Here is a 25626-nt window from a genome sequence, read left to right as displayed (position 1 = left end):
CTTTTTTCTTTTTTTTTTGCATCTGCTCATTCACTCATGAAATGTGAACAAGAGCCGTCATATCGTTTATGGCACAGAAGAGGTGTATGAGACTGCAGCTTTTGCTTCAATGCTCGATACAAGAAATATGTTTTCTTATCATATACCTATAAATGATACGCCAACGTGATTAGATAAAACACTAAAGAATAAATAGCAATACACCCTTTTCGCGGACGGGTAATATTTTTCATCCGAGTAATCAGCCAATCAGGTATCACGTACAATTCTTTCCGCCTCACTTAGAAAACAGCGCTTGGAACTTGAGGTGGATGGATGATGAAAGAAGCAAAACACCTTCGCAATTTATGTCAATATTTTGATGAATTTCTTAATTTACAGCAGCTTCATTAAACAAATGTACTCGAATGATTATCAGCACGACGGCGAGCTTACAGGCTAACCTCAGCTAACACTAGAAGACAGTTGTCAGTTATGGCTTCTGAAACAAGGGAGAAAAAAAACAACAAAAAAAAGCACCGTTCAGCTGAAGCATTAGTGGACGTAAAAAGATTCTGTCTGTTAAGAGTTTCACCTCTCGTTCCACGTGTGTATTTCCCACCGGTATCACGTATGTCCACAAATGCTTCAGCTGAATGGTGCTGTTTCTTTTTTCGGCCTCAGGGTGTATGGTTTTCTTCGTAGAAACAACTGCATAATTTAGGGAGAGAAGTTCTGTCATCCGTGGGGAGCTTGGAGTAGAGCCACTGCTCCTTCGCATTGAAAGGAGCCAGCTGAGGTGGTTTGGGCATCTTGTAAGGATGGCCCCTGGGTGCCTCCGCAGGGAGGTGTTCCAGGCACGTTCATCTGGTAGGAGACCCCAGGGAAGACCCAGGACTAGGTCGAGAGATTATATCTCCACACTGGCCTGGGAATAGGGATGGGTATTGATAAGATGCTTATTGATCCGATTCCTTATCGATTCCCTTATCAATACATCTTGTGGATTTTTTTGTGTACTAAATACAGGTTTTCTAAGTCAACAATATTATAAATCAGTTACTGGATCCTTGATCTCTGGACATAAATAAAAATAAATAAAATCTGTTTGGTTTTTTTTTGTCGAAAGCATTTCCTTTCAGACATTTTGGCATGAATGTCTCTCCATACCTCTGAGCTGAGCTCTGCTGGCTGTTGGACATCAGCGCAGGATGTCTCATTTTGGGAGGAAAAACGTTTTGATCGATTGCAGTTTGTTTGTATTACAATGTTTGGAAAGAAGTGTCATTTGATTTAAATGGTGTTTCACTTTGAATTTATTAATTCTGACTGGACTCTATCGTTCTAACTTGACGTGACAGAGAGCCACACAGTGTTTGGAGCTGTGTGAACAGAATGGAGGACGATTCTCGTTTCTTTCTCGCAACAAGACAAGAGTCCCAGTTAGTGACTTTAATCCGCACAAAAGTGACTCACGATTGACATATTCAGGGATGAAAGTGGTGAAAAACAAAAAAAGCTGTAGCCCAAAATTATCCCCAAACACCACTCACACGAAAATGTTTGAATTTTAGAAGCTCTGAAATGCAATCTGGGGCTATTCCAGACAATAAACTGCAGTGACTGCAGCATCCATTTTGGTGAGGGAAAAAAACAACTTTCCTTATCAGATTCATTCCAGTAGTATTCTGCTCTTACTAGGAAGCAGATAGTTCTGGAGGAAATCACTGAAGAAATTAACAAATTGAAAATATGGTTTGACCAAAACAAATTGTCATTAAACTTAAATAAAACAGGAATGAAGTGGAGGTGTAAGAGTCACTAGGTGTTCACAGGAAAGTTATTTATTTCTGTATGTATTTATTTATTTTCATTGTTAGTTGGTTTTATCTTTTGTTTCATGTTGTTTTGTTTCATCAGGTTCTTTTTGTCTCTTTCTCTAAAATTGTATTGTAGCATTTAGTTATTATGAGTTATTATTACTATTAATTGTTGTTGCTGCTATTATTATTAATATATTAATAAAAAAAATACAATTTGACTCCTTTACAACAACGAACATTATTATTATACAGAAAACAAATGCACACAAATGTGCTGACTGAGACGCGAACAGCTTAATGCTAACTTTAACATTGAAAATGCCATAGACATGCTAACGTGTTAGCATCGGTCCCGTTTTTAAGTTATAAAATACATCTATCAACTGTATCAGAAGAACATAACAGGTCGGTTTAACGTAAAAAAGGTAAATATTAATCAGACATATGCTCTTTAGGGTTTTAGCGGGGAAAAATTAAGATAAAGCGAAATAAAACAATGAATCAATGAAGCAGGAGATCGAAGCACTTGTTCGATCTTTAAATCACTGCTTTGATTGGTTCAAGGTTCAAAACAAAGCCCCGCTGCAGAAAAGCTGATTACAGACCCGCTGCAGGGTCTGTAATCAATGTAGAGAAATTATCATTTTCCTGACAAACATTCCCCAAAACAACGGCCACTCTGAAGGACCGATAAGGGAATCGTTAAGAAAAAAGGTTATTGATGTCGGTGGATTGAATCATTTCTTAACGATACCCGAAAGGAACCGGTTCTCGATACCCAACCCTACATAACACTACATAATTTATTACCACCCTTGAAAAATGTCAGCTACTTATTTTATAAACACTACCCAATCTAGAGCCTGTGGATCCCCACAGGCAACGCACTAGTTTATGTTAAGATGCTATCAGTTATGTTTATAAAAGCACAACTTGCTCAAGTCAAATGGTTGGATAGGTGTGGAGATAGAACAGTAACAATCCAATGCAAAATATAGGGCTTTAGGAAATAATAATAATAATGCTGTATTCAAATCCGCATGACAGTATGTATTACATGTGATCATCTCACCAATATGGGAAAGTATGCTTCTATGACTAAAATGGGACTGAGAAATATCTAATTTAGCTTATGAATCGTACCAAATTGCAGGTAATATTTTAAAATTTTATAGAAGAAGTGGGGAGGCGGGGTCATTGAGCCACACGTTGGATCTCTTCCTACAGCAGAGTCTGTCCCACATCCACCACAGAAATCGTCCAATCCAGCACGTGGATCCAGCCGCATCTTGGACAGAGAGGAAAAAGAAAACAGAATCAGTCGGCCAGAAAAAAAAACTACACGGCCAGAAAAAAAACTACACTTATTCGTCAGCATTAAGCAACAGGAAAACAGAAGACATACTAAGGTGATCGCCGGCCACTAGCCTTAAGCTTCACTAAAAGACCCAGACTTTAGATAAAGTTGAGGCTGCGGCACGCTCTATTTCCTAATAAAATGAATTTAAAAGAGTAGGAAGCATAGTACCATACTATGCCAGTTTGCTAACCGTGTGAAAGGGAAAATAAATGTGTCTTAAGTCTGGACTTGAAAGTCTGACTGTTTTATTGATGCAGGGAGATCATTCCACAGAACAGGGGCACAATAAGAGAAAGCCCTGTGACCTTCAGACTTTTTATTGAGAACGCAGAGCCTGGGCCAGCATGTAGGTCTTGACTAGGTCAGCTAAATGGGTATAATAACCAGCCTTGAATTACGCCCCGATTGTTTAGGTCCGGTGTCTGAGCATGGCTTAAAAAAATAAACGACCAGTCTTTTAATTACAGAAATACGGTAGCCAATTTCCTTGAATCGGCGAGTGTTGGTGCTGAACCTCATTTCACACCTCTGTTACTGGTCATTTCCAGACTACTGTGTCCATTACGTGAGGGGTTTTTAATGGAAATGCATTGCTATCGGACAGGTCGTTTTGTCTAATGTGAGCAAAAATCCGGTTTGTACAGTGTTTATTACATGGAAACCCATACAAAAGCATTGGGACTTTTGCTTTTGTAGGTATTTATATACAGTAGTATTCAGAATAATTTGCTTTTGTAGGTATTTATATACAGTAGTGTTCAGAATAATCGTAGTGCTGTGTGACTAAAGATTAATCCAGGTTTTGAGTATATTTCTTATTGTTACATGGGAAACAAGGTACCAGTAGATTCAGTAGATTCTCACAAATCCAACAAGACCAAGCATTCAAGATATGCACACTCTTGATGGCCCAGTCACACGGCACACGATGATTCCTGAACGAAGGGAAAAAGTAAAAAATGTCACAATTCGTTGAGAAAAGGTGGACGAAAGAGCTTTTATCACCGAACAGTCTGCGAAGCAAGAGCGCAAAAGGGACGAAAGAGGAAATTAACAAAACCGAAGCTCACGATCTCGACGAAATGCAGCTGGAGCCACAGCTTGTAGCAGTGTGTGTCTGCGTCTCTGTGTTCCAGGACTCGGCGCTGGGACGGAGCTCATAGCACCTGAGTCCTGGAGAAACTGCAGACAGAATCTGTGGAGATCTGTGCGCACGTCGGTGGACCACCTTCTCTGGTTCCTCGTCCAGAACAAAAGAGGGATCATGTCCATCATTATCAGAATCCACACTGTCTGCTGACATGCTGCACACTCCATCTTCCTCCAATTAATGAAAAAACAAAAAACAAAAAAAAAACAAAAGTGCGCCGTGGTCACTGCTGTATCACAGTATTATGTTCTAAGCCATATATATTTATTTATAACAGAAAACTGTCAAAAGGGAGAATAAATGTGTGTCAAGATGTTTGAATATATCAGAACAGTAAATTAATCAGTGCGTGAATGCGCGCATTGACTTACGTGCAGTTATTTGACCAGCTGATCACTGATCCACAACGTTAATTCTGCCTTCCAGAACAGCTCTTTATATCATTTTGATTCATCTACCCGTTGCCACATGTACAGAAGGACTGGATTGTCATTCCTACACTCAGATTGTTATATTTAATAAAAATAAGCGCACACAGGAGCTCCTGCTGCCGCTGATGCTGCATTCAAGTACCGTCGGAAATTACACAACTTTTTTGTTGTTTCAAATTCAACAGTTGCTTGTAGCAAAATAATTAATTATATCCACACAAAAGATTAATTTTGGCCTATGTAAGGTGCCTGAGCCCATTGAAGCTGCCCCCCCCCCCCCCCCCCCCCCACAGATCAAAAAAATCCAAGCAAGCAGGCTGAGTTTGCCCTGTAATTTCCGATGTACATGAACGCAGCAGCAGCCTCAGCGCTCACAAACCGGCTTCTGCGCTGTGTGAAAACGTTCAGCTGCTCCAACGAAGTCAAATTAAACAATAACGTTACAAAAACTACACAAACGCTTAAACGTCAAGCACGACAGCAAAACGAGACACAGACAAATTGAGGTTTTCGTTGCCCTTCGTTCAAAATTTTCAACAGTTTAAAAATCCTGACTTAGCACCAGCTGCAGGAACGAGGCTGCGCGAAGGTTAAACGATGCCAACGACAGTCAACGAAGGTCCAGATTTCTTGTTTCGTCAGGTCTTCGTCACCCTTCGTTAAGTGCCGTGTGACTGGGCCTTAAGGCTATGAAATTGGGCTATTAGTAAAAAAAAAAAAGTAGAAAAGGGGGTGTTCACAATAATAGTAGCATCTGATGTTGACACTACAAACTCCAAACTATTATGTTCAGACTGCTTTTTTAGCAATCCTGTGAATCACCAAACTAGTATTTAGTTGTATAACCACAGTTTTTCATGATTTCTTCACATCTGTGAGGCATTAATTTTGTTGGTTTGGAACCAAGATTTTGCTCGTTTACTAGTGTGCTTGGGGTCATTGTCTTGTTGAAACACCCATTTCAAGGGCATGTCCTCTTCAGCATAAGGCAACATGACCTCTTCAAGTATTTTGACATATCCAAACTGATCCATGATACCTGGTATGTGATATATAGGCCCAACACCATAGTAGGAGAAACATGCCCATATCATGATGCTTGCACCACCATGCTTCACTATCTTCACTGTGAACTGTGGCTTGAATTCAGTTTGGGGGTCATCTCACAAACTGTCTGCGGCCTTTGGACCCAAAAAGAACAATTTTACTCCCATCAGTCCACAAAATATCCCTCCATTTCTCTTTAGGCCAGTTGATGTGTTCTTTGGCAAATTGTAACCTCTTCTGCACATGTCTTTTATTTAACAGGGGGATTCTTGCAAATAAATTAGCTTCACACAGGCGTCTTCTAACTGTCACAGCACTTAACAGGTAACTCCAGACTGTCTTTGATCATCCTGGAGCTGATCAATGGGTGAGCCTTTGCCATTCTGGTTATTCTTCTATCCATTTTGATGGTTGTTTTCTGTTTTCTTCCACGTATCTCTGGTTTTTTGTCCATTTTAAAGCATTGGAGATCATTGTAGATGAACAGCCTATAATTTTTTGCACCTGTGTATGTTTTCCCCTCTCCAATCAACTTTTTAATCAAACTGTTCTTCTGAACAAAGAGCTTCATCCTTAAATAGGGGACACCTGATTCACACCTGTTTGTTCCACTGACTGAGTGCCACACTACTATTATTGTGAACACCCCCTTTTCTACTTTTTTTTCACTAATAGCCCAATTTCATAGCCTTTAGAGTGTGCATATCATGAATGCTTGGTCTTGTTGGATTTGTGAGAATCTACTGGTACCTTGTTTCCCATGTAACAATAAGAAATATACTCAGAACCTGAATTAATCTTTTTAGTCACATAGCACTACTATCATTCTGAACACTACTTTGTGTATGTGTGTGTGTGGCTTTCCAACACACTTTCTTTCTGTGGTTGTAACTGTTTTACTCCTGATTTTACAGACCTTGAATATAATTGTAAAAATTTATTTAATAATTGACATTGTTAAATAACATATCAGACATGTTAATATAAAGAAATGTTAATGGCTAAGTATCTTCTAATATATAATTGCATGCTGCTTATCTTACTGGTAATCACCTGACGGCATCTCCCTGAAAGTTCCATTTCCCTGTGATGCATTTGTTTATAATATGTATATATGTAATACATACAGAGTTGCCACCTAAACCAACAGCTTTTCCTTTTTCAGACAATATTTATAATCTAAATCCTGAGTCGTAGAGCTCTTTGTATGTTGTGTTGATGCGCATTTGGAAAATGAAAACCACAAAATTGACTTCTTGTAACTTGGATCATAGTCAGTGTGACTTTTTTAATGAAATGGCTAAATGAAAAATTACATTTCTGTGACCTTGTCCCAGGTATAGAAGCGCTAGTAAAACCATGTGAAGGGTACAGGGCTCGCACAACTGACTGCTTTTAATAATATAAATCTGTACTGAAGTTAAAGTTGAGAATACACTGTGCTCGCTGGCTAGCCTTCTCGTAAAGTAAATGAACAATGAAAAATGTTTCTCTTTCTGTTGTACTTTAAAAAAAAGTTTTTTTGTTTTACTTGAGTCACTTTAAAATCAACAGTCATTGCCAGTGGTTAGTTCCCCTTAGATATGAAGGGTTTCTGTTGCAATGATCACCCTCTAAACGATCACCCATTTGATAAGATGTTGAAACAAATATTTTGTGACAAAATTTAAAGCTGCCTCACATGCAGTGGTGGGGACAGTACGACTAACTGCTAATTAGCGAAGCTAACTTTTTTGTTAGTGGATTAGGTTTTCAGCAAACTTTGAAAACTATCAGTGGACCAATTAGCTTCACCTATCACCTGCTATCACCTTTTATCTTCATTCACTTGAGTCTCATGAATGTCACAAATTGTTCTATGAAAATTAATGATGACAACATACACACAATGCAGTGCAACTTACTACACCTTAACTAAAGTGACATGAAATACATAATGACATGGCTAAAATTCTTCTCTATTACCCGTGCGTATTACGGGTAACTCAGCTAGTACTCTATAAACCTATTGACAGCTCAGTATGTTAGAGACCCTATATTGAGAAAATGGCATCAAATTTCATTCTTTTTTTCTTCTTTCTTTAAAATGCTTTGTGTGTGCGGTCTGTGATCACAGCCGTTTGGTAGCTCCCATAGCTGCCTCAGGCATTTAGACTCCACCCTCGAGTGGCTAATTTGCCTCTTGGTGAGACTGACTCTCCTGTGATCCGTCAGCATCCACGCTCCCTGGGGTGTAGTCTCGCTTTCTGACCGCACTCTTCCACCTCAGCTGCCAACTAAGTATATTGACGCCTTTGCCTTTTTTAAAGCTTAGTCTGCCGTGGTCTCTCGTGGGAGTTTAAATGGTGACGTGTATGACCCTGCTGGTCTCTGTCCACAGCAGCAGGTCTGGCCTTGAGGTCCTCCTGTTTGTTGTGGGATTTTCACATGGTTGTATTTGGCTGACCAATAGCAAACCTGCTCAGATGTGCTGCTGTGGTTACGCTTTCCTTTATGAACAAATCAAATGATTGCTTTCATATTGTTTTTTTCATCCTTTGAACATTTAACCATTACTTTATAGTAGAGAATACATGGAGTACCAGGGAGGGCTGCAACTAAAGATTATCTTTGTAATCAATTAATCTGTCTTTTTTTTCTGGGCATTGAGTAATTTCTGATTGGTTGATTATTCTTTGGTTTATTAAATCAGTAAATCATAACTGTAAATTCTGCACTCCACTTTGCCGCTTCCTGAGACACAAAAACACAGAATAAAAGCCTGTGAGCAGTTATTTTCATCAACAGTCAATCTGTTGGTTATTTTCCAGATTAATCCATTAGTTTTTTGGGAAATTGGCAAAAATAGGACAATCAGTCTTTTAATGTCATTTTCTCTACAACCCAAAGATATTCAGTTTACAGTCAGTGATTGGTGAAAAAAACAGAAAATATTCACATTTAACAAGCTGAGGTAAGAATCTAAACCTATTAATAAAAAAGACTTCAAATGACTAATTGATTACCACAACACTTGGTGATAAATTTAAACATTGATTAACAGTTGATTGATTGCTACAGCTTGAGTAGTAGGGAACTACTCCCCCCCCACCACCACCACGCTACATGTGTGGTTCTTTTTTTTTTTTTTTTTTTTGTCTTCTGACTATTGAAGCAACTACAAAATCTCAAAAGTAGGCCACTGCTTTTATTGTTACGCCTCTTGTGAATGGTCTCCCTGTGGATTTGACATGCAATATAAATGCCTCCTTTTGTGTTACAGTTTTTTGTTCATAGAGGGGCACTGGAGTGATTCACCAGTCGGCGGTTGGGGGTGGGGGGGTGGAGGAGGTTGTTGTGCAGGCTTGTAGACAATTCCCTGTCATGTCTTCTGGTTATTTAGCATTGTGACTATAGCGTCTTTTCTTTGTTTTTCCTCCCAGGTGAGCTGCGTCGGCCCCCTTCTTTGTCTCTCCGTGCCCCTGCAGGTACTGCGGGCATCCCCGATACTGCCCTGCACGAGCAGAACCCATGGCTTTTGGCCCTCCACCTCCCTCTGTAGGCCGCAGGCTCAGGCTATTGGAGTTGCTACTAGGGGCTGTGTTTGTCTTGCTGGTTTCTGGGCTGGAACCAGTACGAGGACATCAGGTCTATACCAACACATGGGCAGTCCACATATCTGGAGGTCCTGAGGAAGCTGAGCGCATTGCTAGTAAATATGGCTTCATCAGTTATGGACACGTAAGTAACGAGCTGCATTATTCTTCATTTTCTCCTTTTCATGTATTAACAAGTGTTTAATCTGAGGAAGCCAAAGTGCTCAAACATGTTTAACTTGGGGGTGATATTACAGATTATTTGTGAAAATCATAAACTATGTTTTGACTGTGTAAATATGAGTCATTAATCATCTGAAAGTTTATGCAAAAGAGTTGGGCGTGCTGCTTTGCTAGACACTGCACCTTTCCAGTTAGTCTGATAACTAAGTTGTGCATGTACTTGCTACCACAGCAAATGACCAAGGTGACCGCAGCATAGAGTGTAATTATGTTTCACTTATGAATTACGGTAATGTGTTTTTTTTTGTGTGTGTGTGTGTCTTTGCAAAGAATCCAGGGCCGTCATTTTTTACTGTTTTACTTTTTACATGTTATTTAAGTGCACCACCCATTGAAATGTTCTAGTCCTGCTCCTAGAAACTTGCGTTCATTTTATGACTTTATTTCTGGAGATGAATGAATGAAATGGATTTAATCATCTTTCTGGACAGCTTTAATGAGAAATGTTTGATTGTGACCCACACTAAAATGGTCAGTAATGCCTTTAATCTGCTCAGCAAGGACATGAATAAATCTGACATTGGCGCACTTTGATTAATCAGTATTGACAGACTGAATCTGAAACCCACTCAGTGGTTTGAATTTTAAAACTTTATTGAAGAATTGTAGAAAGAGTCTGAAATACTTAAAAATATGTGGAACAGAGTCCATCTTCTTAAGGTTTGAGCACATCAGAAATTGTCCCTGTAATGACTGTACATTCATGAACTATAGGTTTTGGACAGTTTATTGTTAATTGCATTGTAGTTTTTAAAGCTGCATTTTAAAATGGAATTATTCTGATTTACGCTGATTTTCCTCTTTTTATATGCGTTCATACAGATGTGCAATGGAAAGGCCAAAATAACTATATACATCTGTCAGGATACATTAGTGTTTACCTGAGGAGGATTTTGTAAAGGTTCAATGAAGTAGGCTGTTTGTTTGTCTGTCTGTCCCCCCTCCCTCACAGTGATAATCTGACCGCTTTTTTCAGTAACGAGTAATTGAACGTGTTGATCTTTCCAAATCGGTCTACTTCAAGTCACTGTGCGTTACTGTTATTTTTGCATTGTTGGCCCGTGTGCAGTCAGAATTTGACTGAACTGCCTACTTTGCTCATTTTCAGCGAGCTGTGAGCTTTTCATCCGCAGTTTTGTGTAGCAGCACCGAGTAGTCCTCATCTCTCAAAGTGCGGTGACAACAGCAAACCTACATTGAGCTTTACAAAGACATTTTAACGCTCCCCCCCCTTTATTTAAAACTCTGAGCCGCTCTGTGTGGCCTCACTAAAAACAGCTGATCCGTGACACCTAAACAACTCACACCTTTTTCCACCTAAATGCGTTTAAACTCTCATTCTGAGATCAACATGGCATAAAAAACCGTTGATAAAACTTTCTTACTTGTCAATCTGGTCGCATTTTCTGTGTAAACAAACATTATCCAAATGCCAAAGCAGGGGTGAATCCAGCCAGAAAGGAAGTGTGGGGTAGAGCAGGGACGCGGCCCCCCGCAACAGCCCTAGAGGTCCAGTTTTGAAGCCTTTTTTTTTTTTTTTACCACTAATACTGCTTAATTATAATAATAATAATAATAATAATAATTTCAACAACTAAAATGTTTAGAGAGAATTTAACTGTTATAAAAATGTTATAAAAAATGTAATAGTTACATTTATAAACAATGTAGATTAGAAATTGCAAGTTTTAGTGTTACAGTGCTGTCAACAGTTAAATATGAGGTCATGCAAGATGTATTTATTGTATTTTTTATAAAACAAGTTTTTATGTTCATTGAAGTCAAGAAAGGCTGACTATAAATTGAGTATTGGCAAAAAACAGGTTATCATGTTGAGGTGGCAGGGGGGTGTTGTCGGCATCTGCTGAAAGTAACTAGTAATCTAATTTAGTTACTTTTAAAACTGAGTAATCAGTAAAGTAACTAAGTTACTTTTTCAGGGAGTAATCAGTAATTGGATTACTTTTTAAAAGTAGCTGTGGCAACACTGCTCCCTCATGACCTCTACTGCCATTATGCCCTAAATGACCGGGGAGAGCCCTGCGATCAGCCAACATGAGTTCTTCCTTTTTAATACAAATGATCACCCAAATTTTAAGGAGATTTTCATGTAAGACAGGCAGGCAGACAGACAGACTGGCGGTGGTGGTGGTAACCTCAATACAGAGTTAATATTGGCTTTTTGCCCAGTGTTATGGGTGTAGCCAATTTGGTCATAAACTGTATGAGAATTCATGGATCATCACTGCAGATAAACCTCATCGCCAGTCACATGTAACAGTGGCATCTGTTTGGCCCCAGGTGTGTAATTATTAGGTTTTGTGTTTGTTCATTAACGTTGAGAGGTGCAAACTACCTCATGGCTAAAAGACTGACTCGTCTTCTGAGCAGCCCTAGCCGCAGCATTCCTGTGCGTCAGTGCTCAGAGACTAAAATGAAGCTCTTCTGAGCTGGGAACAAACAAACCTGTTTAGCTGTTTTTGCCCACAGCTGATGTGAAATGACTGGGTGTGTGTGTTTGAGCTGTGGGACTGTAGCTTTGTGTTTTTCATTGCTGGTGTGTGCAGGTGTTGTTTTAGGCAGGAGATCTTCAGGGGAAGATCAAAGACTGCAGCTGGGCAGGTTTTCCAGCTCAGATGAAGGTTCTTATTCTTCTTTATTGTATTGTTAATTCCACTTTCCCTCTTTGTGCTTGCAGTATGGAGTCCATACACCATCTTAAGTCTTGTTTCACTGTTTTGACTCAAACTTGTATGTTATCGTGGGGTGCCTGTGTGCCGACATGCTCTTGTCAACACATGCTGATCCTCACATGATTTAAAAAGTCCCTACTTATACCTCAGTGCACCAATAAAATAATCAAATTATGAGGCATCTTCTTACATCAGTTTGTACACACATTTAAATTTTTTTCCCCCCTCCTTAACATGCACTTCACCCTTTTAAAGGTTTAAGCTGAGGCATCTAAAAGTCCTGAGTGACCTTGTTTGCTCGGTCTGTACGGGGATATCAGACCTCAGCAGTTTTTTGTACGGTCCGTATTAACACATCAGTCTGATATTTCCCCGTACAGACTTCTCACTCGGTTAATAATCTTTTAATATTTAACTTTCTATGGGTGTGCTGCTGTTCTGTTTTTAGCTGCCGTTGCATTCATACAAATGCAGCCAGCTCCCGCACAAAGACTTTGAAAGACAACAGCATAAATGTACAGTGGGGAAAATAAGTATTTGACTCCCCTGTCAGTTTTGCAGGTTTTCCCACCTACAAAGAATGGAGAGGTCTGTAATTTTATCATAGGTACACTTCAGCTGTGAGAGACAGAATCTAAAAAAAAAATCCAGTAAATCACATTATATGATTTTTAAATAATTAATTTGCATTTTATTGCATAAAATAAGTATTTGACCCCGTAGAAAAACAGAGCTTAACAATTGGTACAGAAACATTTGTCTGCCATTACAGAGGTCATACATTTCCTGTAGTTCTTGACCAAGTTTTCACACACTGCAGCAGGGATTTTGGTCCACTCCTCCATACAGATCTTCTCCAAATCTTTCAGGTTTGGAGTTTCAGCTACCTCCAAAGATTTTCTATTGATTTTAGGTCTGGAGACTGACCAGGCCACTCCAGGACCATTAAATGCTTCTTACGAAACCCCTCCTTAGTTGCCCTGGCTGTGTGTTTGGGGTCATTGTCATGCTTGAAGACCCAGCCATGACCCATCTTCAATGCTCTTACTGAGGGAAGGAGGTTGTTTGCCAAAATCTCGCAATCCATGACCCCATCCATCCTCCCTTCAATACGGTGCAGTCGTCCTGTCCCCTTTGCAGAAGAGCACCCCCAGAGTATGATGTTTCCACCCCCATGCTTCATGGTTGGGTTGTTCTCATCCTCTAAACATGGTAAGTGGAGTTGATTCTGAAAAGCTCTATTTTGGTCTCATCTGACCACATGACCTTCTCCCATGCCTCCTCTGGATCATCCAGATCAGTGCTTTTCAACCTTTTTTTGAGCCACGGCACCCTTTTTATATTTACAAAATCCTGCGGCACACCACTGTCATGTGTCACGTGTCACGCACCACTAACTCGACTGTCTCTACACGGTGCGTTAGCACGTTAGCAACACGTGTGGTACAGATATGACGTAACATAGTATACTATAGTCATGGAGCTGTATATAAGAACTAGAGAGCGCAGTCCCATTGCTGCACACTAAACGAAAAGGTCCCTTCATGGACAGCGACATGACGTCTCCTAACCGGGCAAAATATTGACGAAGTACCCGGATGTTAATGCATTTTCAACGGAGATTCACGACTGAACACACTCAGAAAAATGCTCGCAAAATACGTGTTACAATGCCATTTTGTCCTGGATATCGAGCCAGTAAAATTAAATTACATTAAATTATGTCAGGAAAGTATTAAACTTACTCTGACACACACACATTCTCAAATATTAGTGTTGAAAGTTACACGGATCTGTGCTGTTAAGCTACGCTGCTCGGCTGAGCTGCTGCTGCTGTGTTCAACGCAGCGCGGCTCCTAAAACCATTACAATACTTTTATATATATTTTTACACAATTATCCTTTATTGACCTAGTTTCATTCATGAAGTCAGTGGTGTGTGTGTGTGTGTGCACATCTCTGTGTGTGTGGCAGCACAGCGCGGGTCATTAATCTCATTATTTTAAGGTGCAAAAAAAAAAAAAAAAAAACTCCCCAGTCTTGTCCAACAATTTTTAGTCACTAACGACAAGAATTTTAACTAGACATTGGTCTAGCAGTGGAAAATATCAACTAGACATAAGTGAAAATAATGATCCGTGTCATCGGGCGACACAGGTACGGCAGGAGACATACAGCTGTTTATCATCCAAATATCACGGACAAAGTGACAACAATAACCAAAACCACTTACTTATGGAAGGAAATATTGTCTCCCTTGTTCCTCCGTTTGTGACTTTGCCAACATGCCACCTGTTTCTTGACGAGACTAAGTGAACTTCTATGCACACAAATCACTAACTTGCCCGGAATTAAAATGGCGATCACGCCTCCTTGTCGGCACACGGCTCAGCGCTACTGCGCGCTTTGCTCCCATCTACTGGAATAAAAGAGCGTTACACCATCTGCCACACTATTACAGCACATACACCCGATAATGGTGGTATTTGATAATTGCCCACGGCACCCCTGACGATCGATCACGGCACCCTAGGGTGCCGCGGCACCCCGGTTGAGAATCACTGATCCAGATGGTCACTGGTGAACTTCAAACAGGCCTGGACATGTGTTGGATTGAGCAGGGGGACCTTGCTGCCCTGCAGGATTTTAAACCATGACAGCATCATGTGTTACGAATGTAATCTTTATGACTGTGGTCCCAGCTCTCTTCAGGTCATTGACCAGGTCCTCCTGTGTAGTTCTGAGCTTTCTCAGAATCTTTCTTACCCCACAAAGTGAGATCTTGCATGGAATCCCAGACCGAGGGAGATTGACAGTCATCTTGTGTTTCTTCCACTTTCTAATAAATAATTATAACAGTTGTTGTCTTCTACCAAGCTGCTTGCCTGTTGTCCTGTAGTCCATCCCAGCCTTGTGCAGGTCTACAGTTTTGTCCCTGGTGTCCTTAGACAGCTCTTTGGTCTTGGCTATGGTGGACAGGTTGGAGTGTGAGTGACTGAGTGTGTGAACAGGTGTCTTTTATACAGGTAACAAGTTCAAACAGGTGCAATTAATACAGGTAAAGAGTGCAGAATAAGAGGGCTTACAAATTAACAGGTCTGTGTGAGCCAGAATTCTTGCTGGTTGGTAGGGAGTCAAATACTTATTTTATGCAATAAAATGCAAATTAATTATTTAAAAATCATACAATGTGATTTTCTGGATTTTTTTTTTTTTTTTTTTTTTTAATTTACTGTCTCTCACAGTTGAAGTGTACCTATGATAAAAATGACAGACCTCGCCATTCTTTGTACGTGGGAAAACCTGCAAAACTGACAGGGGGTCAAATACTTATTTTCCCCACTGTATTTCTAAAACCGTAGAGGTCCTGCTCTTGTTCGTTGTCTTGTCTCTGATCTGTTAGACACAGTGAGACCACACAAACTGTTTTAAGGCAGTCGAGTTGCTGCACAAAACTGCGGACTAATGGTTCATCACTCCCAGCACTGTTTATCCAAAATATGGGGACAGGATTACCAGTATATGTTCCAAACATCTTATATCGGTGCTTTGATAATACCATGACCTGGTGTAGGCCCCTAATGTTGATTTGCCTGGGCCACTCTATATAACAGAATATATAGAGTCTTCAGTTACAGTGGTATGGGCCAAAACCAAAAGACTGTGAGCAAAATGTGGCTCATGGGCCTCAAATTGGGCAGCCGTGTTTAAACACATGTATGGTGTAAGTGCAGAAAGACTGGAAGAAGAAGGTTGTCCTGCAGTCTGGCCATGCTGAATTGTTCTTCAGAGCATATCCAACATGAAACAATCACAAAATAACATTTTATTGCTCTGCTTTATTTTAGTTGATAACAGTGCTCTCTTCATTCACACTGTAGCTCTCTCAGCCATGGGTGCATCATCTCTTTCTTTGTCACAACCTGTGCCAAACCAACAAGCAAAGGTGGCATCTGTGAGCAAAAAAAAAACAAAAACAAAAAACAGGTGATGCCAAAATTAGCTAGAGATCTGTGATCAAGCGCACAAAATGTATTATTTATCAATAGAAAAGCTTTTTTGCTGAAATACTTCAGTGACCAAACTGGTCAACCTCTGTATGTGTAATTGGCAAATATGATTTATTAAAAAAACAAAGTCCAGCTGTCTTCCCTTGAAGTCATCAGACCAGAATTGTATTTATGCAGGGGCAGATCCAGGATTTTGTATAGGCAGGCGGGGGGCTGGATTTGTGAATGTGTCTCAGTTGCCCTTCTCTAGGGAGGTCTGGGGGCATGCCCCTCCAGAAAATCTTAGATTTTTTAGGTGCCATTTCCTGCATTTTGGGACATATTTCACCACAAAATGTGATCACATAGAAAAGATACTCAATAACATGTTTTATTAATTTAAACTTGCATTGTACAATCTTGAATGTGATGTTATGATGACAAGTAACAGAAAGCATTTGAACTGGCTTTGGCTGAAATAGTGAACAACTTTGCTGAATCATGGTGTGGTACAAATTTATCTAGCTGAGTCATTTGTTGTTGCTGAATAGAGTATTCATAAACAGCATTCAGCGGGTTTTTTGGTCCATGAAAAGGATCTGCCCCTGCCTTTAAGCACATCTTCATATGGTGTGCAACCACTGTGCACATTTTCATTGTAATCCACCAACTGGTTTAGGAGAAGTCATGCTTCCAAGATTCAGACAGGCACACAGGGTAGTTCCCATACATACCCTCCCCCCTTGGTTTTTGTTTGCATGTGGCATAATCACTGAAATTTGCTCCCCTGTTGGAGGTCTCGCAGGCTGGAGGTGAGACTAAAAGCACAGTGTGCCATGCTGTCATTTCCCAGATGACTGGCTGGTGGAGGCTGATGACTAAGTCTGCTCTCCTGGTTAGTGCGGTGTGATTAAACTCCACACTGCAACTCCATGCTTCTACTCGTCATACTGTCCACCTCTATTTTGTGTATTCCAGTTGGATTGCTGTAACTATTGATTGAATTATCATTTTTACTTCTGCTGCTGTTGATATACAGCTAGTTGTGATGGGACAACGAATATTATGGGTGCTATAAATATGTTGTGCGTAAATAATGGCCATGTGTGTAGCTGCTCGGGTAATGTGACCTTGTCAAAACTTATGCATGTTGATGCAGTCATACATTCCGCATTAACTGAAAACCATACGTTTTCCTCACTTTATAAATGTGTACAGTAGAGAAATGTATTTTTGTACATATTTATGGTTGCTTCCATTTCATGAGTATTCAAGGCAAGGTGGAAATTATAACTTAACTGATCTTTTCCAAAAAATCTTAAACAAAGCTAATAAAGAGCATTAAAATGTTGTAGTTGAAGGTCAGCTGCAATTTCCACAGTTTTTCCCCTTTTTCATTAGTCTTTATTATAAAAGGCCATGCTGTTACTCATGTCAGGAAGGAAAATTAATGTACCTGAAATCATCTGTTTTAAAAGTGAAAGGTTAGTGTGATACAGTGCTGTGCAAATGGATTACACCTGTCTCTTTGACTCCGCATTGCGATTAGGGTACCATTTTTGGATGGGGGGGATTAAAAGTAAGTTGAAGTTATACGAAGAAACTGCTGACTTACACTATAGCAAATGAATATTAACTGCCAACTTTGCATCTGAGTGTTTATTTTAAACATATTTAAAGACATTTCCCTGGCCACATTGTTAGACCTGTAACCTTTCATGTAGGGCTGCAGCTATCGATTGTTTTAGTAATCGAGTATTCTATCGATTAATCGAGTAATCGGATAAAAAGTACTTTTGCGTTTTTAAAAACATCAACACTCCAGGGCTCTCGCTAAAGCTGTGGTCACAACCCGCCGTACTTGCACGTGCGTGCAGTCTACTTGCAAAAACGTGGGCTAAATTTGGAGATCCGTACGTCGTAAGTACTGCCTCAGTACGAATTTAGGAGCACGCAGACACGGCGTAGAGGTTTTAGTGCATGCAGAACTTTCGCTGCGGTCAGGCTGCGGATTCACCAGCAGTAGAGATGACGCACATTGTGAGTACTGCCTCAGTACGGATTCAAAGCAGCACATTTTCATTCAATTTCTATTGAATTAACCAAATCCGTACGGAGGCAGTAGGCTGCTCACCACATACTATGGAATTAAATTGGACTTCTTCCAGAGACTGTTTGTCAGTCTGGCCGGGACGGAGCTGTGAGGGCAGTGCTGGGCAGCCACCGGCCGCCACGGCAATAGCCACTCCCCACGTGGAGCGCAGAGCAGGCAGCGGACGAAACAGTGTTTTGTTTTATAAACAAACACATTGCTTCACTTTAAATGTGCAGTAAACTATTTCACATGATCAGCCTGGACCATTTTTCTCATAAAAGGCTTTATTTTACTCTGTGTCACGTTGGAAAGCTGTAGCTATTGTGCTAATTTGATTAGCGCTTACACGGCTCATGCATGCTAGTTTTCTTCTGTTTGTTTTTCTTGGGAGATTACAGCGCCACACACAGGCCTGGCATATGTACTACAACGTTAAACGAAGCTTCGAGGCACAGAATTTGCCTCAAACATTTTTTGTAATCGAATTATTCGAGTTATTCGACTAATCGTTTCAGCCCTACTGTTATTAAATGGATTTTGAATTATGTTATGCAGTGGTGTTGTACCAAAAAAAAAAATAGATCAACACCTAAAGCCGGGTTCACACGGCAGGATTTTAAAATTGTTTGTAGGTTTCCAAAACCTGAGAGACCACACACGTGGAAAAAAAATAAATAAATAAAATAAATCATAGATCTAACAAGTTTGGTCGTACAGTGTGTGGTGTGCAGCCACACCGTAAGGACAGCAACACCACACACGAACATTCCCAGGTCAGACAGGAAATCTCGCAAAATCTCTTGAGATTAAACGTGACTTCAGGGTAAACAAAACAAGATACTTTGTGGACTATTTACAACAGAGGAAAAAGATGCAAAAAGAAAAGGCGTTCTTTAAAAGGAGTGGAGACAGCGCGACCACCAGACTTCTGGTAAACCTTAACAGCTGTTTTGATTTTATTTTCCGCTCCGTGCATTCGACACCTCACTTTCTGATTGGCTACACGTCACATTCAGCAGTCTGTGTGCTCGTTTGTCGTTGGAAGATACCACACACACTGCGATATCGGGCCAAGACAATCCAACATGTTGAATATCCCCGATTTGCGATCGGAGCGCTCCTGGTGTCCTTCCGAGCAGATCAGAGCGCTCTTAACACACCACACATGGCAGGAATATCTGATAAGATTATCTTTAAATGGACTGCATTTACTTTAGCATCATCACGATTGTCGGGCCATGTTTAAGATTGTCGGAAGGGCAAGATCGGGCCGCTATTGGCCTAATTATCTTGCCGTGTGAACCAGGCTAAGGTGAGGCATTGGGTCTCTTCTTACATTTGCATTCTCCTCAAAAAAATTTCTTGTGGATAATAAAGCTTGAAGGGCAATTCCATGTGACTTGAGTTATGTTTTTTGCCTACTTTCCACAGTTTGTCTCTTAGTATCTGGTTCCTTGGAGGTTGTAAGAATCCAACTGTTGCATGCGAGAACCCATTCCTACAAGGTATTGAATGAAAACACCAAAAGCTGAAAATACTCAACAACTGGGATTTTAATTGTATCTAATTAACACGTGACTCAAAACACGTTACACAAAAAGGAAAGTGAAAAAAACCTTACTTTAACACACATCACATTCTCCTCAAATTATAAATGATAGGAGTGGGTCAATACGTGCCCTTTGTTAAAATAAAATGGCTACAAAAATGCATAGAAAATTATTTGATTTTTTTTCTAAACATAGGCAGGGTGTTATTTGTGTGACTCGCGTTACCATGACTCGCGTTACAGTTTTCCAGTGTAATGTGAATACTCACTACATTGGTTATTTTATTTATAAAAAAGCTCTCTATGTAATGGTCTGTAATGAGTGTGAGTAGTTTGGCCAGTCACACAAGTTGATGACATATTCTCAACCAAAAATGCTTATATAAGTTCACACATTATCCATTTTCCTTAAATTCAATACACTTGACCTTTAATGCCTATGGATTAGTTTTTTTTTTCTCACAATTTGGAATTCACGGACGTGGAAATTTACCATAGGATTTGATAATATAAAACGTGTTCCTTGCAAAATGGTAATTGTAGTATTTCAGGAAGCCCTACTCCAGATGAATACAATCCCAATCAGTTGCGCAGCTGTTAAACGCCATCAAACCCAAAATGCTCTCAGTTATTTACAGCAAAGGGTTGGCTCAATTTCTTGACCATTTTCTCATGGCTGTAAAAGATTTCTTCAGGTTTAACTGACCACTTCCAGTTTTTGACAGCAGGCACCACCACAGACTTGGTCGTCATCATCTACAATTTTCTTCACCTCACCAGGATAAATTTTCCCGTGACTGTTGACGAGCTGTCAGATTTGTGGAGTCAACAGGCACCAGATTCGTTATTATAACTGAGGAGAAAACAAGTTTGTGTCACCCTCCTTTGTACAAGAAAAAAAAAAAGGTTGCTGGACAGTATTTAGTATGACCCCATGCACCAGGAAGTGTCTAGAAATTCAGTTCACTCACATTGGCATTGTATTAGTTTGCCCTTTGTTTCTCTGGGTTTCCTTTCTTTTTTTATTTAATCTTTGTTCACGTATCTTTTAAGGTATTAGACAAAGTTTCCCATGTGAACATTTAATTGAACTTACCTCTGATTGTCGTGGATGATGATGATATGAAATCTTTTGTTTTTGCCTGATGAGCATGCCGTTTCACAAACATACAGGAAGCGAAATGGATTCTGGGAAAAACAACAGCACTGCCCTCTTTTATAAGTCACTGAAACTAATTTGAAGGCTACCCACATTAGGAACGACAGAAGTAAACCAATACATTACAGTAAAAAAGAATGTGACTCACATTACCCTATCCCATTTTTGTGACTTGCCTTACAGATATTCAGTGCCTTATTTTGCATCGGAGTAATGCAGGACTGACCTGTTTTTGGCATGATTGTCTTTGGTAAAGTCAAGGGAAGCAGATTTATCAGTAGCAGTTTTATTGTGTAAGGGGCTTCAGTGCAGTAAAAAAATGTCCCTTTTCCTGACTCGCATTACAGGATTTTTCATGCTGGGTTCAGGAGGCAATTATACAAAAAGTGCATTAGATAGCAACACATTATGTGAAAAAATGTTGATATGAAGGTCTAGTGAACTTATATTTACACTGGAATGATGAAATGTGTGCAAATTAAGTTGTAGGAGTAAAAGGAAATAATTCCCCTCTGGACAACTGGCAAAGGGGCTTTCTACACATAAAATTTGAATGATGTGATTTTCATAAATGTATACCGTGGCCATCAACTACAGCCTTTTCCTGCAACTACATCTTATATTCTTTCAAAAAATGCACAATCAATAGAGTCCCAATTTGGGGAAAAAAATTACACCATTTTCCCACTTGGCATGGAATTGCTCTGAAGTCCTGAGATACTACTTGGCCTTTGTTTAAAAAATTGCTATAGTAACTGGTTTTTGAAACATAAGAGGAATATGAAATTGATACTGTGACCTCTAACAGGAAATTATATAACATTTACCCCACAATGTTTTCAGGAATGAAAATGTTTCTGTAACAGTTAGGTTACTTATAAGAAAAGGAAAAATGAAGAGGAAGGGCTCGCCATTTCTTACATACTGGCTTTGTGAGACAACTATTTCTCAGAAGCATACCACTTCCTCTCTGGTGAACAGTGGTTTATGTTAACAATGATGGATAACAAGGGTGGTGTTCATACACTTGAGTGCATATTATTGGTATGTTTGGATGCCAACTGCTGTCATAGGTTGCTGTGCGAATTTACCACAGGGACATGAGAATAAACTGAGATTGTATTTGGAATGCTGTGTCCTTACTGCATGCACCATGTGACAACTGTGGCCTTTTTAAAATTATATGTTCCCTCTTGAGCAAGTTGGCACTTACAAATAACATTTTGCTCTTACAGTTTAACACAGACCCAAAGATTCTGATATTAGTTCTCCAAAAGTGCTTGAAATGACAGTCAACTTTGTCACATGTGATGTAGCATTTCATTTATACAATAACTGCCAGGAAATAGGAGAGAGGGATAAAACTCTAATCTTCCTTACACATTTAGTTATCACTTACTTGAAGTTATCTTTGTGTGTTTTTTTTTTATTTTAATTTAAACTATAACCAGAATAAAATATACTCTAGTCACTCTAGAGCAGGGGTGGGCAACATGTACCAGAAAGCGCTGATTCCATCTGCTCAAAGTGATATTAATCAGTGAAATCACCTGGTGGAGTCAGTGGCTGCAAAGAAAACCTGCACCCTCTTGGCCCTTTCTGGAACAAGTTGCCCACCCCTGCTCTAGAGCGACTCTGCCGTGCACACGACCCATCTTGGACAAAAACAAAATACACAGATGAACCATACTGCACTCAGAAGGATGGTTTTCTCCATATATATATATATATATATATATATATATATATATATACACACACAGTGGAACCTCGGTTTTAGAACTTAATTGGTTCCTAAATGTTGTTCTTAAACTAAAACCAATTTTCCCACAAGAAACTATGTAAAATGGATTAATCATTTACTGACCCCAAAAAGAACACTTTCTTTTTACCTTTTTAACAGTATTTCATGCATAAAAGGCACGTAAAATACAAAAAATATGCACAGTATTTATCCAAAATACTGTACAGTAATTATAATGAAATAAAAGTTTTATTTCACCTTACCTGTACAGAAGATACCATAAGAACATCAGGTAACTGAACTTCTGAATGGATCAGGCGTCTCTTTGCAGTGAAACTCTGGTCGGATTTAATGTTGTATGCTAACAGCATTAGCACTTTAGCATTTTCAGCAACTGTCAGTAGCTTCACCTGTTAGCTCCACTTAATGTATGTTTACTGAAAAAAATATGCAGCTCATAACTTTTAATGTCCACAAGAAAGTAAATCATTAGGAGAACCACCGCACAGTCCCCAGAAATATGATTTAATAAACAAATGAAGACAGACTTTCTTGCTTCTTCTTCTTTTGAGTTTATTAGCGGATTGCAACCCAACACAGTGCATTACCGCCACCTACTGCGGCAGAGGTGTTTGTGAACCAAGACTTTGTTCAAAAAATATGTTCGTGAACCAATTTAGTTGTAAAGCAAGCCGTTCTAAAACAGAGGTTCCACTGTATATAAAGTTCACTGCTGTCCTTAGAAATGCTAAATGACACAAACACAAAATGTGCTTTAAGCTGTGGATGCAGCTGCATGGGCTGTATTCCCTGTAACATAAGCTGGAGGTGAATACTTTTAATTTTCACAAAGCTCAGCCCACAACAACATGAGGCAACAAAACATACTGATTATCTGTTGTGCAGCTAATGCTTTTCATCAGCTGTTAATTATTACGGTCATGGCTTGACTCTTTGTCCCACTTACAGACATCAACCATGGAAAAGTTCTGTCTGATAAATCCAACGACAGTTTATTGTGTTTGAGTGGGCCTGGACAGATTTGGAACAGTCTTGTGCACATATACCTGAATTTAGTGTGACTACCCTCCACTGTCAGTGACTGCCCTTGGCTCTGCCTGACCATAAATTAGCTCTGCATTGGTCTTGAAAGTTATGCTGTCTGGCCCTGACTTGTAAGACAGGTGAATATAGCAGCATGTGTTTTTTAACTTAACTGCAGCTTTTAAGTACAGAAAAATCCTATTATTGTCTTCTGTTTAATTTATATGCCTATGTAAGAAGTCTGACTTACAACTTTCTGCAGACATGAAAGAATGTTTGCAACATTTTAGTCCAAGTGTAGCAAATTAGTTTTCAACATACAAACCAGAGGAATGAGTTGGTGCATGAATGAGGCTGCAGGTAGATCTGTTTAATTCCACTGCATGGTAACTCAGACGAAGAGTCTAAATCCTTAATTAATTCCTGGGATTTTGACATTGCAAAGGGAATGCAGTACCGAACAATATTTGTAATTTCCTGACGTGAGCACTTTGACAGCGGTGCCTGTCTCATATGTTGATTAGTCAGGTGTGCAGTACCGTCACTCGGCTGGTTCCCCCCCCAGGCTTGTGATCTCATGTAGACAAATGTGAGACATCAGCAATAAACATAAATAAATCACAATGGTGAGGGGAAAATGCTGAAGTAGTCCACCACTTTCCTTATACAATGTGGTACTTTGTCCATCACCCAAGTGTGATCTGTCTGAGACGCTCTACACAGCAGAGGCTTTTCTTCCGTGCTATGATGGGCAGGAATGCAGGCTGTTTGTTGAACTACGTAACAGCCTTATGGGCTGAGGCTTACTTTCTTCCTCAAATGAGGCATACCCATTAATAGAAAGGCTATACGTATGCAAAAATGATTTTAAATCTGATGTGTTGAATTTGGGATCAAGTCTATCTGTAGAAGCAGAACACACTTGTTACAATGAAAACCACCTCTTTTTCACTTAGATTTCTTACCCTACCTCTGCAGCACTTTTTTTTTCATCCTTTCTTTCTCTTCCTTTTTTCTTTCTTTTTTAAACATTAAGTAGATTTGAGTCTAACTACTATTTTGAAGGCAATCTTAAACAGGTTTCTGCGTGAAAGTGTATGGGACGAGGCATTGAGGATTGAGATTTGTTCAAACTAAAATGCAGCTGGTAATCTAATCAGACTTGATGTATAAGTGACCTGCTGACACAAAGGCCACACCAATTGTACAAAGGTATGCTTAGTCTAGTTTAACATACTAAACATCATTACCCCAATGACTGTGATCAAAATTTGGTGTAAAATGGGAAATGTTACGGTTTAGCAATAAAGCTTTCTCTGTTTGATTTGTTCCATGTACACATTGAAGGCAAGTGTGAATATCAGTAGTGTTTATTTGTAGCCTATGTTGAGTTTTGCAAAGAATTTGATTCAGGTGCCCAGGCTGCCCTCTGAGACATCCTGATAAAAGTGTTTGGTGATCCTGATACCTTTGCAGGAGAAAGTAGGTCCAAGTCTTTTGCGTCCTGGTGCTTCCTCTCTTCCTATATGGTTGTGAGACTTGGACGCTTATCAGGGCCTTAAGATGGTAACTGGAGGTCCTTGGTGCTAGGTCTCCTCAAGCGTTACAGCTGGAATGACTGTGTCAAATGAATGGTTACTTATGGAGACTCATAAGTGGCATGCTACTTCCTTTGCGAGAGAATGTTAGCCATGATATTTTGGTTGTGGATTAAGGTTGTGACCGATTCGGTATCGGGATTGGCT

General features: G+C 39.7%; 1 protein-coding gene across 2 annotated transcripts in view; it reads left to right on the top strand.

The window, feature by feature from the left end:
* LOC117527193 (furin-1-like) overlaps window positions 1-25626 on the top strand; it is a 272765-nt gene that overhangs the window by 22619 nt on the left and 224520 nt on the right. For both annotated transcript variants that reach the window (XM_034189406.1, XM_034189413.1), the window contains exon 2: window positions 9213-9510. In XM_034189406.1, the coding sequence (XP_034045297.1) occupies window positions 9301-9510 (210 nt within the window). In that variant the 5' untranslated portion in view covers window positions 9213-9300. The remainder of the gene's footprint in view (window positions 1-9212; window positions 9511-25626) is intronic.

Source organism: Thalassophryne amazonica, chromosome 2 (assembly GCF_902500255.1).
Source record: "Thalassophryne amazonica chromosome 2, fThaAma1.1, whole genome shotgun sequence".
Taxonomy (NCBI): Eukaryota; Metazoa; Chordata; class Actinopteri; order Batrachoidiformes; family Batrachoididae; genus Thalassophryne; species Thalassophryne amazonica.
Note: the sequence above shows the minus strand (reverse complement) of the source record. Positions and strands in the feature narration are given on the sequence as shown.